The sequence below is a fragment of the Spea bombifrons genome, chromosome 4 (assembly GCF_027358695.1).
Source record: "Spea bombifrons isolate aSpeBom1 chromosome 4, aSpeBom1.2.pri, whole genome shotgun sequence".
Taxonomy (NCBI): Eukaryota; Metazoa; Chordata; class Amphibia; order Anura; family Pelobatidae; genus Spea; species Spea bombifrons.
In genome coordinates, this window is record NC_071090.1 from 69,730,370 (window position 1) to 69,752,389 (window position 22,020).

General features: G+C 41.1%; 1 protein-coding gene across 2 annotated transcripts; it reads right to left on the bottom strand.

Annotated features, from left to right (window-relative positions):
• Window positions 1–1,014: 1,014 nt before the first annotated feature.
• On the bottom strand, window positions 1,015–21,526 carry KLHDC10 (kelch domain containing 10). 2 transcript variants are annotated; one of them, XM_053462540.1, is made up of 10 exons: window positions 21,318–21,526; window positions 11,450–11,542; window positions 6,042–6,263; window positions 5,779–5,933; window positions 5,460–5,608; window positions 4,805–4,889; window positions 4,375–4,441; window positions 3,348–3,395; window positions 2,817–2,956; window positions 1,015–2,361 (listed from the first exon to the last, which is right to left on the bottom strand). In XM_053462540.1, the coding sequence occupies exons 1-10, from the start codon at window positions 21,382–21,384 to the stop codon at window positions 2,152–2,154; spliced, it is 1,236 nt and encodes a 411-aa protein (XP_053318515.1). In that variant the 5' UTR covers window positions 21,385–21,526; the 3' UTR covers window positions 1,015–2,151. The 2 variants fall into 2 exon arrangements, with proteins under 2 accessions (XP_053318515.1, XP_053318516.1); XM_053462541.1 differs by lacking the exon at window positions 11,450–11,542 and having other exon boundaries at window positions 21,318–21,522.
• Between the last annotated feature and the right edge of the window lie 494 nt (window positions 21,527–22,020).

Genomic DNA, 22,020 nt, shown 5'->3' on the forward strand with positions numbered 1-22,020 from the left:
CAAACACGTCTGTTTTAAGGCAAAAAAATATATACTAGAATTCATATGTAAAATATTCTAAGTTCCTTGGGGAAAAAGAGGGAAAAAAAAAACAAACCAAAAAAGGAGAAGGGACCACAATACTAAATAAATGCTCAAAAAAGACAAGGGCCACTTGTGCGGCATATGATACAAAACTGCAGCATAAATATTTGGATCTGGAAATAAGCAAATAATAAGCTAGGAACAACTTAAGGGAGGAGTAAGGCCTGGAGGACTACAACCTCCACAATGCATAGCTATCCTTTTGGCCTAAACACGATGGGAGCTCTGGTGTTACAGCAGATGTAAGATGTACCCTCATGACAGCTGCTGAGCCACCGGCTAGATTGGTGGGTCACAGATAAGTCTACAGCCCAGTAACAGACGCGTGTACTTTTCTGCCGTCTAAACACTCTCCGTATTTTACTTGCTTATCCAGCAAGAGATTAGGCGGCATGCATCGGCAGTCATTGAGAAATGTTCACTCTTTGCAGATATGAAGAATTTTCAAGGACCAGGACTTCTTGTAATAGTTTATCAGGCAAGTGTTTTTCAGTACTGGTATTAGGAGGTGCAATAGTGTTCCATCAAATATCCTTATAATAGACAGGTGCTGGAGCCATGTTTTATCCTTTAGATGTTGTGAGGCAGCTTTAGTTATGTGACATGAAAACACTGTAAAAGTTGGGAAGAAAAACCAAAACAAAGCCTTCTGAGCTACATGCTGAGGTTTGAGTCTTGTGGAAGAGTAGCATTAGTGGCTTTCCATCAACACTATGACCTTTCAACCTACTGCAGTTATGGAAAAATCAGATTCACAAACCACAAGCTGAGAGCTGAAGGCACTATAAGCCTTGAACAAGATGCGGCCTGGCCCCTGCACAACGGCTCACAGATACATTCCAGAAAAACCGAACATTCAAATTCCACAGAATAACGGAAGCCATGTAATGGCTCGATTTAGTAATACTAAAAGGCAAGACACACAAAATATACACAGCTAAATGTAGTTGATTAAAGTAGTATTTCCAAGTCGTAGAGCATGTGTAGCATGGTTTTGGCATGAACGGCCAAAAGTAATCTGAACCCAGGTGATATCCTGTAGTAATTTTCCGTAAAATTAGTTTTACCTTGTCAATTCTGCCACTGCAGATTCTGTATAGCTTTAGTTCATAAATATTTAAGTTTGATTTGTGTGCTAATGGAGGAAACCACCTGTGCATCTGATGACCTACAGGACGGAAATCATTCAGGTTTTCCACCTTAAGGCAATCCGTGGGATGGATAGTTATTTTCCTAATACAGCGTTAGGATAACATGTGAGATGAAGGTACTACTAGTGGTGGATCTTAATATATACAAAAATAAGAAAAAAGAGCATACCATGAGCAGAAAACAATCACAAAAAGCTTTCCTTAAGATACGGCCATGTTACATGTATGCTCCATGGCTCTATTACAGGGTTCTGACTGCAACTAACCAAAAAATACAAAAGGCTTGTTGGATACTTTAGTCTCAAAGTATGGTCACTAATGCACGGATTATAGGAAATCCACTTGACTATAAATTATATATATAAAAATATCGCTGGATTAACATGATGGCTCAGACAAGGTTCACACTGCCAATAAGATTGAGCTTTTAAAAGCGTTCAAAGACGACAAGAGCAGTATGGGATTATTTGTTAAACACACATGTAGTTCACATGACAAACTTTGGATGGGCGTAGACCTTGAACGATGGACGAGACAAGAGCACTTATACCGATGTCCGACGTAAGAAAAAAGAAATCCCCTCAAGGGCAATAATTAAGCAGTAAAAAGGACAGGTTTTCTTCAGCAAAAAGGAAAAAAAATAATTTAAATAGTTATTAAAAGCACGTATTGAAGCAACGATAGTGAAACTTCATTTTGAGTTAAAACTTTCCATGACGTGTCCAGTAGAGGCGAGACTGGTTTAAAACCACAGACATTAGAGCTGGTATTGTTAAAATGAATTAAAGGCCACGGAGATTGTCTGAATAAAGTCTAGGTATTCTGATCTTGTTAGCAGCGTTCTCCTGGGGAGGGCTCCTATAACAGCATCACATAACTTGATATAAGGGCAGGATGGAAGTGGGCAGAGTTGGCATTATTTTAACCTCTCAATCAGCCCTTGAGATAGTCCAAGCTGAAGCAGTTGATTTGTGGGGAGAAGAGCAAGGTGCGGAAAATGCTTTAATAAGTTCTCCCAACAGAGTTCCAGTAGGCTGGGCACCACAAGCCAGATTTTAAACAATGATCCAGTCCGCTTGTTCTCCTGGATGTTGACAACTCCACCATGGATATACATGCAGCCAGCCTAGAAAAAGGTGACATTTAAAACAAATATATCAAAATAAGCAATGCAGTTTAAATTCCCACTACTATTACTACTAGGTTTCCCACTAACCCACCAAAACTCAAAGATACAGGATTAGGTACAAAAACATAGGTAAACACCAGGCTGGGCTGCAGGACAGGTAAAATTACATCACTGATCATCTAAATGCATGTGAGGACCACCCTTGTACAGTTTCATTTACATTGCGTGTTTTAACTAGTTAATTCCAAAGTAACAATGTAAATGTAAAGAGTATTTGTGCCAGACAATAGTAGCCCAAGTGGAGACGCGCTTGCTCATTTACGAGCTCTGAAATTTGCACATACAATCTTTGATATAGAGACCTATAGTTAATTTCTGTTTGAATGCTTATAAATTGTAATTTCCATCAATACCCTTCTGAAAATTACAGAAAAATCAAAGAGACGACATACCGGTGTCACAGCGGCACAGTGGAAATACGCAGGCTCAGGCATCAGCGCAGGAAGCTTTGTCCACTGGAAAGTTTGCAAGTCCAGCTTCCAGAGATCCCCCAAGATAATCTCTCCGTTATATCCACCACAGATGAACACCTCTGCAGAAGCACAAAACAGGTTTCTGTAAGGCCATCACTTATCACAATACAATTATTTTTATCAAGTTATTTAAGGTCATCATTGAGTGAGGCACAGATGAAATACATGCCCATTTCATACAATCACTAAGTAGAAGAAGGGATTATGTTTTAATTTACACATTTAACCAGACCAGGTTACGACATTTCATTGCAGTTTCACTTTACTATAAAAGTAGCCCTACAAATAGGCATCATGACCCATTCTACCAATCTCTGTATCAGAAGATAACCCATGAAGGGGTTCTACATTTTTGCCCTGCCTCTTGTATATCTTTTGCTCGATACACCAACGCTGTAAACGTTAGACCATCTACAGCTACATCATGGTGTCCACAAAACAGATTCTTACCATGTTTAATCTGGACACAGCTGTGACACCTCCGGGCAGCAGGGAACCCTGGAATTGTAAAAAAAAGTGGCAAATATCAAGCACAAAACTTGGGAGACTGGTACCATAAAACACAAAAATGCAGTCTTTGCAATATTACCCAATAAATGCAATGCTCAAAGCCATTTTTATTTTTATTAGTATTTTGAGCATCGAATTTATTAAATTATTTTCTATGCGTCTGTTTAGGGTTTCTATTTGAAGCATAACATTATGAGTAGCACATCTCTTTTTTTTTTTTTTAGTTACACGAGTTTATGGTGTTACTCACACAAGGTTTTTCAGCAGCTTATTTATATATTATTTTCCGGGTTCATAGCTCAATCATTTTTCATCCATTGTCTTTCCAATATTACCACCTGGTTACTGGCAATAAGTCAGTATTGCCATAGCTGTTCACAGTAGTTGAATACAAATGAAGAGGTATCTGACATAGGTTTTTACAGGACACGATATTTATGGCCGCAAAAGTACAAGAGGGAAGTATAATGTAAAGTTAGAAATTTAAGGACAAGACATGACCGCTTATAACCAGGGGGTCAGAAGATTAGATTTAAAGAAATTTCACCTCCCTCTCGGGAAAGTGGAACTGCTTCTAATTCAAAGGGGTGGGGGGGGGGGGTCTATACAGTGAAAGCTTAAACACACATGGGACACAGGCTAGATTGAATATAATCCAAGACCAAGTCTAGAGCTCCAAAAGGCAAGTTATTTGGGATTTTTGGTTGCTTGAGGAAGCATGGATCTCTGGAACCATCCCTGAGGGAGATCCGTGGAAGTACGCTTACCAGCGGGTTCGTGCTGTGAACAGAGCCGGTGTATAGCCTGTGAAGCATTCAGTTACAACAAATATAAGGCAAGACTGGGCACCATGCAAGCTTTGATGTTTTTACAGCAGGAACAAATTGGTAGACTAGATGGTTCTAACATCCCATGAAATTCTGGTTCGGTGCTAGTGAACTTTAGTCTAACACTGCTTTAGCCTTACCAATATTTTCATGAGGCTTTGTCGGGATATCCTCCCAGGTGTTTGTTTCAAAGTTGTAGGCATGGATCTTGACCAGAAAAAAGATGGTAAAGTCAGCAGTTTATATACAAAAAATAGAATGTACAGTACCAAGAAATTATCTGAGATGTTCTATGTTACTAGGAAATAAAAACAGCTTACAAATTGTTACAGCCTAAATACAGATTGCCATCTCACACTAATTTACTATTTCACCACTAATCTTAAAACATTCCTAAAGCTTATTTTTTCAAACTCTGAAGAGAACCGTGCAAACCTCACTTTACATACAAGTATGATTTGCTTAGTCACAGCAGTTTAAGATGCAAGCTATTTAACATGAACAGCTGTGAAAGGAAAAAGGCTCAAAACATAGCCAAGATTATTTTAGAAACGGACACACAAATGTTACCTTATCAAGAGAGTATGCAGTCCAAGAGGTTCCTCCACCGAGTACATAGATCCGCTGCCCATCATGAGCAATCTCATGTCGGTACCTAATGTCAAACAGGAGACACAGTCATTGGCTTGATATGCTGAGAAGGGAAGCTGCTGACAACTGGCATCCCGACCCACATTCTAGACTGACAGTCTTGCCACTAGAGGGAGAAGCACTCCAAGCATGTTCTCTTGGCACTCCAGACTGATCACTGAATCAGTGATATCAAGAGGTAAGCCAAGATGCACAGGAAAAAAAAAAAACCCCAAAACATAAGTTTTTTTTTTTCTACATTTAGTATTTTTTCAGGCTTTCACTTTTTGAAGTAGGAATATTTGCTTCACACTGCCAAAAACAAAAAAACCTGACCTTGTGATAGAGAAACATGGACTTAGGAGCCAAAACAGAGAGATGAAAATATCATGTATTGTAGTATTAACCACTTTATGGCAGACAAAATTAGTTTAGCATATTATGGATTTCAAAACCCATTGTCCTTAAGGGGTAAGTCAATCAACACAACCAAAGGATGGAAATAAAAAAGGATTTTTTTTTTTGCACCATGGAGTAAAGTTCATATAAATATTTACAAAAGTCACGCAGTTTCAGAATTGATGCCAGCCCCTACCTCTCCTCCGGCAGGTCACAAGGTGGGTTATTTGGTTTAAGCTGAATCCATTCTCTAGTAGAGAGATCCAACCGGTGAAGATCTGTGCTGTATATGTAACCTGTGGTTCCGCCAAACACATACAGGAAACCATTTATAATTGCCATAGCCTAAAGCCAAAAATAAATGGGGAAAAACTGTTTACAAGGTTATAATAGATATCATTACAGCATTTCAGAACCTACAGTAGAACAAGAGTCAGACAACCCCGTGATTCCCAGCAGACATTGGGGTGGGGAGTCTAATTTGGCTTGTTCTTATATCATTATTTCACATATACCTGTCCATATATTCGGTTTGGCTTCTTCCCACGACAGCTAAGTAGTGCCCATCTCTTGTATTTCACATTGCAGACGTGGACATCATTACCATTGCTCTCCCCAAATGGGATTCCTGTGCCGCCAAATACAAGGAGGTTGTAGCCATGTAGAACCACTAGAATAAAAGTATAAACTGAGTTGTAATTAAACCCATGGGTATTCAACAAGTAAAAATTTCAAATCACAGCAGATAATTGTAACACTATTTCCCAGAAATACTTACAAGACATGGATGCCAGCTCTCTTGGCATGTAACCATCTGTACCCATTTGATGCCACATCCCAGTAGCAAAGTGATAACGCCAAAGTTCTCGAAAGAGGGGGTAGTCTTCATTTTCTGGTCCTCCTGACTCATCGTAGTCTGGATTGTACCCTCCAAATACGTACAAATTAGTGTTATCAGCCACACAGCGGTGTCCACTCCGAGCAGGAGGAGATCGACGACCTACAAGATACAGCGTTTCAACTTTGTTATTAGGTCCTACTTCGCAATAGACACGAGGGCTATCTTTAAGCAAATATACTGTGTGCCTCCACCGTGCATCAGACACTTATATTCAGCATTCAAAGTGAAAAAGACCCTAGGGCACAGAATAAGCAAACATTAGGATTATCTGCTCAGCTGAACCAGTTGCAGTAAGCGATTTTATATAAAAACAAAAATCTTATCTAATAGAGCAGCATGAGGTAACCAAATATGTATGCTTTCATACCACAGAAGAATCAGTGGTAGGGATTACCTAGAATGAAAGAACATGCATCAATACTAGCCAAATATTCTACCAGGACAGGCACGCTAAGAAAAAAAAAATAAGAAAAGCGCACATGCATTCTCATGGGATTCTGGTAAATCCAGTTGATAATCACATTAGGTTTGCATATTGCTAGTACTTCAAAGCTAACAGATGACTAACAGTTTGTGTCTGCTATCAGTGGGAGCATAACACTTGGTGCCTGTAATCAGTTAATGATTAATAGATTTCACAACCTCTCTAAATACAGGTCATGGTATAAGTGCAATCACAGAGAAAAGGATGAATCTTGTTATTGCTCGAGACCCAAACTTTTTTAAAATTATTATTTTTTTAATGTTAGATGACATGATTTCAGCTAATACAAATACATGGATAAAACGGACACTACTTTGAAAGGCTTCCCACCTTAGCCATGCAGGTAAAGCACAGCATCCAGGGAACAATACAGTTAAAACCTCCTAAAAAGTATGTCGTTTACGTGGTTGGAGAATCAATACAGCAGACTTTTAGCTGAAAGTATCAGAACAGTCATAGAAAGTATGCAAAGAAACCAACACGTGTCTGGATATTCACACATAAGTCTGTCCATGATATGCGACGACCTAATTGGCTGCCAGGAGGAAAATTCAAACAAATATAGAATTACTATAACGGGCAGCATTAGTTGAATAAATTTGACAGATACCCCATGAAATTGAATATAGTAACAGATACACACTTTTTTGGTGTGATCTATTAAACACAAATAGGAATGCCATTCCAGTATTTAGCGAGGACAAAATAAGCCACACACACTTTACATGATTTCAACACTAGCCACCGGATTATATCAGGGAGAAGTCAAACCCTATCATTTCTACCATAAGATTTTCCACGTTTTACAAACAATATAAACCTGCACACATACACTCACTTACCTGTTACCCACTTATGTCTGTTTTTATGAGCACATTTGCATAAGATTACATATAATGGATTTTAGATCTGTCTTTGGTAGACAATCTACAGAATCCCACAGCTGTAAATATTACATTTAATACACCTAACAGTAAAGTGCAGTTATTTGTTATTGGGACAGTATCAGAATCACTTTACGTAGCTGAGATTGTTCATAGTTAAATAATTCCTCTAAACTTTGTTGCTAGGTGTATATATATATATATATATATATATATATATATATATATATATATATATATATATATATATATATCCGTCCCCAATGGGACACTGCAGCAATCATATGCATTTTAATGCATTTGACAGCTGAGCGGACCCCTTTAAATTGTACGCGGTGTCATGTGATATGCTCACCACTTGCCATCTCCAGCAATGAGTTGGCGAGAGTTCCAGAGGACTAACGAACTCAGATTTACATGTGTATAAAGTTCTATCATTCATTTCCATGGGAGCATTTCACCAAAGAATCCATATTAAAGTGCAATTTGATGTACCCAAAAGGTATTTCTTTAATACATCCATATATGCTTCACTACAGCCACATTTGAGTGAATTCAAGGTGTATCTTCATGTCATATGCTAATACAATAAACCTAATTTTATATTATATTTTTACTTACTGGTACAGAGGAAAATTGGTCTCTCCAAATTTCAAATAGATTGAGAAAACAATGGAGATAATCTAAGACAGGACGCTTACATCATAATTTCAAATACTGAACCAAGCATACCATTCCCGGCCAAAACTATATCCAATCCTTCGTAGAAAGCTCTCCAGCGATGGCAATCCCCGAAGCAATAAAACCACCAACCGATTTTAAAAAACATGTATAAAATGCTGCCATGGTCTCTAAATGCCAGCTAGGAACCGCGTAAACCTGATCTCCGTTCACACAGGGAAAAGGGTTGGCTCTTCATTATATAGAGAGCCTAACCAAAGCAAAACAACGATGGGTACCAATGCATCTATTTCAACGAAACTGAACACGTCACGGGTTATGATAAAGTTCAATTACGTCTGCAACACTAAAGATCTGAGCTTCAGTCTTCTTAAAACAAGGAGCTGCCCGTTAATAAAATGCTGATTGCAAGTGGCGCCAAACTTGGACAGCTGAGAACAGTTGCTAGTCTGTTAATGCCAGCACCAAACACATTCAGCTGATTAATTCATAGAAGAGGAGACTGTTGTGAATAAATCACAGCACCGTGATCCAGTACCACAGCCACCCATAACGTATAAAAATAGAAATCCAATTTAAAAGCAAATGCTTTCAATATACATTGGTATATTGGTCACTCACGCATAAAATGGATTGAACTTTTGTATGATGGGGGGGCATTCAGCATCTCACAGTCTTGCCATTTAATGCCTCAAATAATTTTCTTTTATGGTAGCATGTAAGGGAGCAACATGCAAAATATTACACTTATGCATCACTAGCTCATGGAATTAGGTAGGTAATGCACAAGAATCCCAGGAGCCATTGGGAACTGCTACAGACTTAAACTCTATTGCAAATAGAAACCTAGAGTTTGATGGTAGATAATCAGTCGGCCCATGTGGTTTCCCCATTTTTTCTGATACAGAGACTCAAAACTTAATCAGTCCTTGGTCTTGTCTTAGATCATGGAAAGCTGTATACCCATCCTATACATGCTTAAACTCCCATACGGTATAATATTTCCATCAGAAGGGGGAAGAGTCTGTTTCACTTACATACCATTCTCTCTGTAAAGGTAGAATATGGTTTCTTGCTCCGACATTCCTTCTCTGAAATACACTTCCCTCTTGTATTTAGTTAAATCCCTTTAAGTATGTATTGCATCTCCCCTCTCTTCCTTTATACAAACTTTGGTATCATTTTGGTACCCCTTCCTCAAAGCGTCCATATTCTTCTGGAGAAAAGTGATCAGTGAAGTGACTACCAATACCTCTAGCTATAGCAATAGGCAGCTATGTGCCCTGTGCCCATACATAGCCAGCCAACTTACCAAGTAGAATCTGCAACTGTACTGGAGTCCCACTTTGTTGAGATTTGACTTGCAACTGTAGCAATTAAACAATATTTCCACAATTTCAAGGGGGAAAAAAAAGGAGTTTGGAAATCCATACATTTTTAACAGTGTTATCTATATCAAAAGATCGATTCAACCCCACATATAAATATATACACTGCTCAAAATAATAAAGGGAACACTTAAACACAATGTAACTCAAAGTCAATCACACTTCTGTGAAATCACACTGTCCACTCAGGAAGCAACACCGATGGACAATCAACTTCACATGCTGCTGTGCAAATGGAACAGACAGGTGGAAATTATAGGCAATTAGCAAGACATCCCCAATAAAGGAGTGGTTCTGCAGGTGGTGACCACAGACCACTTCTCAGTTCCTGGCTGATGTTTTGGTCACTTTTGAATGCTGGCGGTGCTTTCACTCTAGTGGTAGCATGAGACGGAGTCTACAACCCACACAAGTGGCTCAGGTAGTGCAGCTCATCCAGGATGGCACATCAATGCGAGCTGTGGCAAGAAGGTTTGCCGTGTCTGTCAGCGTAGTGTCCAGAGCATGGAGGCGCTACCAGGAGACATGCCAGTACATCAGGAGATGTGTCCACCCAAACGGTCAGAAACAGACTCCATGAGGGTGGTATGAGGGCCCGACGTCCACAGGTGGGGGTTGTGCTTACAGCCCAACACCGTGCAGGACGTTTGGCATTTGCCAGAGAACACCAGGATTGGCATATTCGCCACTGGCGCCCTGTGCTCTTCACAGATGAAAGCAGGTTCACACTGAGCACATGTGACAGAGTCTGGAGACGCCGTGGAGAACGTTCTGCTGCCTGCAACATCCTCCAGCATGACCGGTCTGGCGGTGGGTCAGTAGTGGTGTGGGGTGGCATTTCTTTGGAGGGCCGCACAGTGCTTGCCAGAGGTAGCCTGACTGCCATTAGGTACCGAGATGAGATCCTCAGACCCCTTGTGAGACCATATGCTGGTTCAGTTGGCCCTGAGTTCCTCCTAATGCAAGACAATGTGGCTGGGGTGTGTCAGCAGTTCCTGCAAGAGGAAGGCATTAATGCTATGGACTGGCCCGCCCGTTCCCCAGACCTGAATCCAATTGAGCACATCTGGGACATCATGTCTCGCTCCATCCACCAACGCCACCTTGCACCACAGACTGTCCAGGAGTTGGCGGATGCTTTAGTCCAGACATCCCTCAGGAGACCATCCGCAACCTCATCAGGAGCATGCCCAGGCGTTGTAGGGAGGTCATACGGGCACGCGGAGGCCACACACCAAGTACTGAGCCTCATTGTGACTTGTTTTAAGGACATTTCATCAAAGTTGGATCAGCCTGTAGTGTGGTTTTCCATTTTGATTTTGAGTGTGACCTCCACGGGTTGATAAATTTGATTTCCATTGAGAAATTGTGTGATTTTGTTGACATATTAGCACATTCAGCTATGTAAAGATGAAAGTATATCATACAATTAGTTCATTCATTCAGATCTAGGATGTGTAATCTTAGTGTTCCCTTTATTATTTTAAACAGTGTAAAATATATATATAAAAACATTCAGAAATCTTACATCTGTCAATTTAACCTCTATATTGGTGCAACAGCAATAGATACGGACAGAACGGGTGTTGCTCGTTTTACATGCTTGTGGGTGTCCCTGAAATATATTTAGAACATGTAGGTATCAATGCTAAATACAAACATGCGCTCTATATATATATATATCCGAGTGACACACGGCTGTGATATGCATAAAACCGAAAACCAAATTAAGAGGTTAGTAAAAAAAAAAAAAAAAAGGAAAAAAAAAAAAAAAAAGACAAATGGCAAAAAAAAACAGAACGTTATTAAATAAAAATAGAAAATACAGACTGGCTGGTAGTCACCCACCTTCTCTCAAAAACCTGCTAGGAATCCTGAGGCTGGGACAGGAGTGAGTGAAGAGTCGCCTAACAGGAAACCACCGTACCTTCTTCTTAGATCCTGTCACCACAATTACCAGCAATGAGTCAGACGTACACGGCACAAGACAGCATCAACACACAGCAACATACAGCAACACGGCCGGGAGACATATTCAACATCGCCTGATGTTTTTCCTACAATAGGCTTTATCAGTCAGCCATGATGTACGACAGCTGTGTCTTATGGACAGGGATTTCTGATTACGTGTAAACCTCTCTTGGCTCTTAGACAGTCACCTACAAACATTACGGGGGGGGGGGAGACTCACACATGAGGACAAAAGGAACCACAAGCTCAAACATGGATTCAAGGGGTTAAAAAGTCATGTGGCATTAGTGGCCCGTTATATATAATTTTTTTTTTTTTTTTAAAAAGGCCATTAATAAGCTGTATAGCTAGTAAGTACTGTATTACAATATATACACAAACTAAAACAAAGACTTAAAATCTACTACTGCAAATTAAAGTTAGGAATTATGTATCTATACTATCAAGAATGTAAAGGACGAGAAAGGGAGAATACATGCGTGTACTGTTAAAATGCCAGGTTCATGCTGAAAATGTCTTCCAAATGACCATTTTAATACATTCAGCGCATGTGTTTATATAACTCCACATCAGAAGTACGAACACATTTAGAGTGCAATAAACATTTACCGAGAAGGTGGCCAGTGACATGCACACGTCCTGGCATTTCTATAACCCCAGACACAGGGGGCACGTTTGTTGGATTAGTTAATACAATTCCAAATGGCGATTAATAAAGAAGTGAGCCATTCATTTGGCTCGGATTGGGGTTCTCTAGAGGGAGGTGGAGAGTTGGAGTTTTATAAACATGCATCTAGTTAGCATGAAATATGTACAACATCACACATGGGTTATGGCAGATATAATACAAGCTGGTAAACGTATTCGTGCACAAACAACTACTTCACGAGACTGCAAAGTGGGGGTGAAGCGTGATAGCTTGCGCTAACTTTTATGCTGCTTATCTAGTTGGGGTGTGTAATATAATCACATCAACTCTTACATACTGCTGCATAAGGAGTACATCGGTGCAATAATGCCTTTTCAGCAGAGAACATTCACTACAATGATTTCGATTCTATACTATATGGGTAGTAAGTCTTATATTGTTAAAAAGTTTCATTTTCAAAAGGAAAAAAGTGCTTCATGAATCAACACTGGACCCATTTTGATCATTTTAGCAAAAGCGAACGGCCACAAACTTAAGCTCCCAAGAAAACAATACATATATATATATATTTTTTTTTTTAATGGCTGGCATTGATTTCAGTAACGTAATAACACCCTTGATTTAGAGATGCATGTTTGAGTATATAGGAAGAACAGATTTGAGGTAAAGACTGAAAATCCAAGTTCAAACACCACAAATCCTAAACCAGATGCCAGCTAGAGCTTAGTTAAGATCACCCCCCCCCCCCAATAGGAAACTTTTGGTGTTAGGGCAACTACTGTGACCTCAAAATTAAAACCATCACAGTGCTATCTAATAAAGCCTAAAAATATACGGGACCAACAGACACAGAACTGCGCTGAATGAGAAGCAGTCCTTTTTATCTCCTTATGTGACCTCTACACTCCGCAAGTGTGGGGAGCAGAGCACAGGCTGCTTATCTAAAACCCGTAACGGATGTATTGTGAATGAAATGTACAGAACAACAATGCTTCTGCAGGTCAACATACATGTAATGTATATTTATTGTGCCAATTACGGTATACTATCACTACATGCCACATAAGCCCAATGCTGTTCACGATGTTGAGAATTTTGTACGGCACCTCTGTTCTCCTTTCCCCCAAAGATCAATACATTTGCTTTCACAGCGTACAGTCTTGTACACGGCCTGTATTCTGGACTTTGTCATGTTAGCACGAGACTGCCTTTCGCAATGCGCGTCTCGGTAAGGGAAAAACTGTCAGCCTCTCGCTGAGCACACCGATGCCACGGGACAATTCAGGACATAGGACGGATCTCTGGGCTCATAGCCAGCTCTGTATGGTGAAACCCACATCTCAAAGATGTGGACTTGCACAAGAAACTTTTTTTAATAAATAGCACTGTGTACCTGTTTACTGTAAACATTGTAAAAAAGGGGGGGTCAAGGTGGAGAGACATTCCTCATGGTTTTCGCCAACGATTCAGTAAATACTGTATTTGCTTGATTATAAGACAACCCCCCAAAATCTGAATATTAACTTAGGAAAAAAAGAAAAAGCCTGAATATAAGACGACCCCAAAGGAAAAAAGTTTTACCAGTAAATGTTAATTCATGTAAACCATTTTTTTTAATAAAAGCTATGATTGAGAAAAAGATTTTTTTTGTTTTTATTTCTTGTATTTTCCAACCTGCCCCCCAGTTACGCACATCTGCCCCCCAGGCTTGCCACTCCAATTTGGCACTGTGGCCCATGATATGCCTTTTAACCCTCTATATGCCACTGTGCCCCATGGTATGCCTTTTGACCCCCTATGTGCCACTCTGCCTCCAGAAATGCCTTATACCCCTATATCCCATTCTGGCATTTAGGGGGTTAAAATGCATATTATGGGGCAGAGTGGCATATAGGGAGGTATAAGGCTTTTCAGGAGGCAGAGTGCTCCATTAAATGCCCCCTTAACGCCACTCCAGAAATGCCCTATACCCCCATTTAACTCTCTCTCTCAGAGTTAAATGGGGGTATAGGGCATTTCTGGAGTGGCGTTAAGGGGGCATTTAATAGAGCACTCTGCCTCCTGAAAGGCCTTATACCTCCCTATATGCCACTCTGCCCCATAATCTCTCTCTCTCTCTCTGGGCAGCGGGTTGACGTCGCCTTCTGCTGCAGCCGGAAGGAGGCGTGCCTAGCAGCGGGGGTTTGTATGCGTCCGTCGCGTATACTTTCCCCGGCTGTCAGAGATCAGAGTTCCCCGCACCGGTGAGACAGGAGGATCCAGGTCCTCTGCAGCGGTGCGGGGGATCTGGATCTTAGTCTCCTAATCAGACCTCTATTTGAGGTCTGATTAGAAGACGACCCCGATTACAAGACGAGGGGTATTTTTCAGAGCATTTGCTCTGAAAAAAACCTCGTCTTATAATCGAGCAAATACGGTAAATATAATCATAAAATATATGTAATTAAACACGTATATTGGGGGTTACAAGGAAAATGATATACCTATGCAGCTCAATAGCTAAAATACAGAAAATATGAAAATATTGTTAAAACTCCTTGTACTATTATTGGCATGACACAATCGCACAGGGAAGAGAAAACACATTGATACAACAATATGGCGTATGTGGATTAATGACACAGTATTTAAGCAAATTCTGATACAAATTCCGCCTTATCCACGAGATACAAGAACAGCAATGCGATCATGTTTTCATACGTAAAGCTTATTCAGACGTCTTTAAAATATATTGCCTTTATTTCACATATACCTTCTACTTATCAATTCCTTTATACTGTATGACTATATAATAAAAACATTCCAGCACTACTAAAAATGGTAATACTGCACTATAATAAAGATGACTGTATGTTGCGTTACCTGAGAAATCCTTTTCTATGCAATTTAGCTCTGGAAATGCTGCTGGGTATATTTTTTTAATATTTCAAACACAAGTTGGGTGAAGTGCGAAGATGAATTGCGGCAAAAATTCTAACCCAATTGCTGCCCATGTATGAAAAATAAGGCTGCAACTTGCCTCCGTACTTCAGCGATGATGTTGCCGGAGCTCCAGGAGGCTGCAGTGCCAGAGAATCATGGGTGGGTAGGTATTCACGCTAACTCTTTAGGTAAGCAAAATGAAACATTTTAAGGACTTAAGTCTTCAGGATGCTTTTACAAGGGTAGGAGAGCAGAAGACACTCCAGCCATCACATGCACAAGATAGAGTATAACCTTTGAATTCGTTTTTAATAAAACACCCAGCCCCCTTTGTATTTGCTCTTCCTTACCCACTATTGGCGTTTCAGCAAAGCACATAAGCAGGATACTTGCTGGCTTGCATTATTTCCACAGGGGTCCATCGAGACCCGCAGTGTGCACGCGCAGAATGCACTCCCACCGAGTTTAATGGCAGAGCTCTCCCGTTTTTAATCAATTGCTACAGGCAGCCAAAATGAGTGCAAAACTCTAGAGCCACAGCATCTCACCAAGGTAAATATTAATTTAGTAAAGTACTTTAATAGACATCCATCATTGGTGGGGCATTAACACTATGACAGACCATCCCAGTCTCAGAGGCCATAAAGGGAACTTTTAAACTAAATAGCTTCAAAACAATTACGCCAACAGACATAAAATATGCTTAGAAGAAGCTTTAATGAAGTTAGTTATGCAGCAGCTACCGTGAAACAAACCCAGCAAATTAGAGAGAACATAGTGCTCATAGGAGTTGCAAAACAAAGTTATCTTAACTCCTTGCAGCCAACTAGGTCAGGGTCACCCATAATCCTACAGCACGCTATCTTAAGGGCCCCTGGGGGCAAATATGTCATTATATATTACAGAAAAGAAACAATACGTTTGGTTACCAGGACTTAACTTCATCTTATCTAATAGATGGCCAGCGAGATGCTTTCAATGAAGCTTGAGGTGAAGGTGCAAACTATAGTCATTTTATGTATTTAGGGATGTATTCATTAAACTGGAGTTGAATAGTTCAACTCAATGACTTCATTAGGCATTATGAAGGACCAATACCAGTGAGCGTCCAAAGAAGCGATGTTTAGTAACAAACTAGCAAAAGTTACATACGGCAACACAAGATAAACCCTGTACCCCAAGACACACAATCACAAATATCTGTAGCAGATCGTATTCTGAACTAATCAGGCTTAGAAATGGGAAGCATCCAGAGTAAAGCAAAACTTAGTTGACCGCACCTTCCCCTTAAACACAGGGATGTGACTGCTGCTGCTTCAGAGGAACACGTCATGCAAACGCACAGAGGGATTCAGCACAAATCCATGCATCAGCTCTTTCCCTGGCCCAAGTTATTTGCAGAACACATGCAGAATGCAATCGTTTCTAAGATACTTGCATTAATAAAAAGAAAGAAAAAGGCAAGAGGTATAATTGTTATTTATGATTAAATCAGAGTTAACAGGAAACCTTGTAACAAGAGAAAAATTACCTGGTCTGAAATTTTTAGACACATTGAGAAACAAATAGCAGATAAAGCATTTTCCTTTCTATTAAAAGGGAACCAGTCACCAAACAAGAAATAGACAAAATACTATGAATCCTACATAGATATACTGTACAGACTATATATCCCCATAAAATATTAACAAAATGCTGTCAGAAAACAATGTACCTGAAGCCACCAGTAACACAATGTGGCTTCCTATGATAATACAGCACAAAACCAGCCACATGGAGGTGAACTGAATTGTGGGTGAATCGGCACACAAATTGACCAAGTGGCTTCACGTATCTTCATGACGCTGCGAGAGAGAAGCTGTCACGTCAGGTCCACTGAGTTTTACGTTTCAAGCTGGAACGCATTGAGGTTTTCCTGATTGAGTAGATATCAAGCTGTGCCATTACTTGGGAGAGTATGCGCTCCAGAAACGGAGCTCGAACATATAGAATAGAAACATTCAGAATACATGTCAATCACTGCTTTTAGAATTCTCACACTGCAAATTGACGCAATAGATGTTTGAGTATGTTCGGGTTCGTGCATAGTTGTATTTTTAATTGAAAACAGTCCTTTTAACCCCTTCATGACAATGGCCTTTTTCTGACGTTTACTCATCTATAAAAAAACCAATGGAAAACCCTTCTAAATAGATTCTACTATTTATCCTGAGTTTAGAAATACCCAATGGTTTTATGTGTTTTTGCTTTTTTCTGCTCGTTAAATAAGAGTCAAGACTGGTTTTATTGTTTTTCATGGAAATGCCATGATCTGGCTTGCCTTTTCTGTCTTTTTTTTAATAAAATCCTAAAAATGGCTGGCCCTAGTAATTATTGGTCCTGCTTCTAACCAGGTGCATAAAAAGTAAACCATCTTTTGCTATCTAAATGGTTTGAAGGTAGGAAATAAAGGGTCTTTTCACTTTATATAAAAAAAAAAACAAAAAAAAAAACCAAGGATTTGATTTATAGTTTTGCCTGCGCAGGACCAAGTCAGTTTTCCCTTTGCAAAACATTCCAGGTGATTTCAGCTTTAAGCCATCTGTCTACTTTTAAAGTCTGTTTCACATAAACATCATGAATGGATGTGTAAACAGAGCGGGTGCCTGCACAAACCGATGAGCTCCAACACTGCTGCAAGTAAAGCCCTTTAAAGGGATAGAGCAGCTTCACTGCGAGAATATGGACCGTGTGTATTCCACACTAATCTTTGAGGCCACCACAGCACTGAACAGAGACAACCATAGGATTAATACATTACAACACGCTGATACAGAAAGAGAAGAGGGGGCCCTGTTCTCGGCAGCTTACAAACCTATATGTGGGAGGGGGACCAGTGAAAAATATTACCAAGGGCTCTTCCCAATGTCATTATGTCTCTGCATCTGCTTCCAGTGCTCAAAATCCTTCCTTCTGCTTAAAATGGTTAGTTACCGGCTTTGAGATTACAAATTGACAAGTCAAAAAGCCTAATACCGTATTGGCCCGAATATAGGCCGCACTTTTTTCCCCCACTTTAAGTCTTTAAAGTGGGGGTGCGGCCTATATTCGGGGTCTAGCGCCCGACGCCCGGGACATGCAGTCCCGGGCGCCTGGCAGGCAGCGGGGTTAGGATACAGATCCCCCGCAGCGGTGCAGGGGACCTGCATCCTACTGTCTGATACGCTCAGACAGCCTCCCCTGCCAGCACTTTCCATGGGGGGGAGTACCGGCACGGGAGGTTGTCTAAGCGCATCGCACGGACGTTCACCAGCAGCGGCGATGCGCCGTTGCATTCTAACCCCCCCGACTTACCAGGGCAGACTCCCGGGTGTCTTGCAGGGCCGGCGGAAGACATCTACGCAATACGCGTATACAACTTCCGGTGCCGGCACTTCCGCTGAGTGCCGGCACCGGGAGTTGTATACACGATGTGCATAGATGTCCCCCTCCGGCCCCGTAAGACACCCGGGAGTCTGCTCTGGTAAGTCGGGGGGGGGGGGACAGAGTGGCAGCATATCGCGGGGAGGACAGAGTGGCAGCGTATCATGTCGAGGGGGGGAGGACAGAGTGGCAGCATATCTTGGGGGGGGGGACAGAGTGGCAGCATATCTCGGGGGGGAGGACAGAGTGGCAGCATATCTCGGAGGGGGAGGACAGAGTGGCAGCATATCTCGGAGGGGGGGGAGAGGACAGAGTGGCAGCATGTTTTTTGGTGCTTTTTTAAAGAAAAAAACTTTTTCTTTAAAAAAGCACCAAACTTTTAGGGTGCGGCCTATATACGGGGGCGGCCTATATCCGAGCCAATACGGTATACACACACTTACACGTATGCATACATATACACAAATACTTGTTCCTTAGAAGGCATTTTTAAGATGAGATTAAAGAATCCACAGAGAGAGAAAAAAAAAAAAAAAAATCCCCTGTTCTGTTGGAGGATTCCCCTGCCTGGTGTATAATTCCTATATTTTGTCTCATTACACTTGAATTTAGCAATCTCATCCAGATGTACCAGTCTTTTCTCAGAAAGAAACAGGCCCAATCTGGCAAGGCTGTCTTTATGCTTGAAAAGTTGCATTCCAGAAATTGCATTTTGTTTAATCTCTGAACACTTTCCAGTTCAACATCTTTTTTTGAACTTGTACGGCATAGTCAAGGTGTTATCTTAATAATATTATTATTAATAATAATACACAAAGCAGCAATATCACACTCATCTTGTGCAATACTTTCACTTTAATGCAGAACAGCTTGCTTAATTTTGTAGCAGCTGCCTGTGATTGTGCACTGCTGGAAACACTATCAGCAATTATCTTTTCTATAGCGTTAACCTAAAAAGCAAAATTCTTAAAATCCCTTAAGAACCCCCCCAGGCATTTGAAGGGGAAAAACTGCATAAATTTAAAGGGTCCTCTTGGCTATCATATACATTAAAATGAAAATGTTCCTTTAACTCAAATACCGAGATGCTACTTAATACATGAAAAATTTAAAAGAACATATGTTACATATACAGTATATTCTGCTCCATTCCGACTGTATAAAATAAATAAAGCAACCGTTATCACATCTAGAGTGTTTTTATTATGTGTTCACTCAACTGGTTAAGATGTGACACACACACTTGGACAGATCGCAGATCGCTTTCTAAGCTTGTTTAATGCCATGACGTGCCAGGCACGTCATTGGTCACTAATCAACTGTTTTTCCCCATCACATCACTGTCATTAAGGGTTTACATTTCAGTAGGTAATAATTTATACCAACTACAAGCAGAGAAGCGGTTGGAAAATACCAGTGCCCCTTCCTTTCTATTCTAGCAAGTCACACAGAACCCAAAGTCAAACGGATGCCCAAATCAGAAAAAGACATAAAAAGGTGCATAAGCTTTCAGGACCTCAGGAGGGAAACATACAATCTAAAGAAGAGACTTCTGAGGTACCAAACACTTGTGTAACCTTACAGCTTTTTCTATGTTGGCCCAATAAATGGAATCAACTTTAACCAACAGCATCACTTTCTCTTGTGCCAATAGCACCATATCCATTTTCCTTATAAAAAATGTATAGGTACGGAACCTAAAATATTAGCATATAGTAACACTAGTTAGTCATGACTGGTTTCAGGTTGAAATACTATGAAGGAAGACATAAATGTGCCTTCTTACAAGAAATTCACTCATATCTTTAATACAAACAGCTGCTTGGGTGTCTTCGGTTCAGTTCACATCTTATCCGACTACACTTAACAGAATGCCGGGATGGCGTCCCAAACCTTTTTATAGAAACACATGACGTTATGGGAGTCCCTAAAGAAAGAAGCCATCTCACACAATGCTTTGGAGGCGTATATCAATCAAATAGGCCGGGCCAAGAAAAACTTTGTCTTATTAAGATGCGAAGTAGATATTGGTGCTTCAGGTCGGGGAAGGCAGCGTTTGTCGCGCAAGCCTTCTCACGTTAGTGACCCTTTAGGACAGTCCTGAGGTAGAAAGCACGAGGAGGAACAAGCAGATGGTTATGTGCTTTATCAGCAAAGCTGCAGCACTGGCAAAACCTCAAAGGCCTGCAGCTAAAATAGCATATCAGCCTCCTCATACATACTGCTTCCTGTGCAACTAAGGACAAGCTCCAAGAAATACACATTTGTGTCAGCATCACACACACACACACACACACACACACTTCGGCAGGTTACAGTAACCATCACAAGCTCCTCGCTGAAGCGCTTCCAGTGCCCTCTGGTGCATAGTGTCCCAAGTGCTGTGTAATTCATCAAGTACCGGCAGCACTGGGGTAATTAAGGAGAAATGAGGGTGAATCCAAATGCCATGAAACAGAGGTGTATTTTAAAAACCACACGCCATTTATACACAGCAAGCTTCATGTTATAACCACCGCCTTTGCGGGGGGGCCAGACCTCCTTTACACGGCGACAGTCAGCACGCCCTTCCAGCTGCTCCGTGCCCCTTGCTCCCATACAAGCCACCATTCAGCAGGGCCCCTGGCAAGTCCCCTCGGCGGCGCCCTGTGGCGTGCTCCCTCCCTCACCCCCCGGTGTGTCTGCGCCGCTCAGCTTTGCCTGTACCAGGCCCAGCTTGCTCGTTTTCAAACGCACTGGCCCAGGGTCTTTGCTGCCCCCCCTAACTCTCACCTGAGGCTCTCCCGCTCAGTTTCACGAACCTCACCAGCGGCTCCCCTCCGCCGGCTTCCGCGGCCATGACAGTAGCGCACCACGATAACAGCTCCGCACGGAAACACGAGACAGCCGCTAGAGGCACCAATACTTATCGGCGCTGCGACGTGCGGGATCTAATCAGACACGGTTACCATCAACTGGCAATCTGTGAGCGATCCGTCCCCGAATCGTAAAACGGATATTATGTGTCCGTTGCGATCGGATTGCTTAGTAACGTATCGAGAAGAATGGATACATCTGTAATGTAATATTCCTGAACTGTGTAACGTTATGATGCTACATATGTATATAACGGTGCTGCACCGACTACACAAAACATTCGCGGCACTGTCTAACATGTTAAGCAAATAAATCTAAGCAGTTCGGCATTTTATCTTTCCTCTGAAGAGCTAATCGTATAAAAACGTTTTAACGGGGATCTGTCGCTTAAAGCCCTGTGTAACTTGTCTTTTAGAGAGTCTGATGATGTGATTCTGCATTTAAGTATATCTTTATGAAAAGGGCACACAATCGCCCTCTGGGCAGTGTGTAATAAGCTGCAGGGGGGCCATCTGAGATCCCTGTGGGCCAGTCCAATAATTAGCTCCAGCAATACCCTGGCCAGTGATTTTTGTCAGAATTCCACTAGACCCACGACCAGTAATTTACTCAGGTTTTA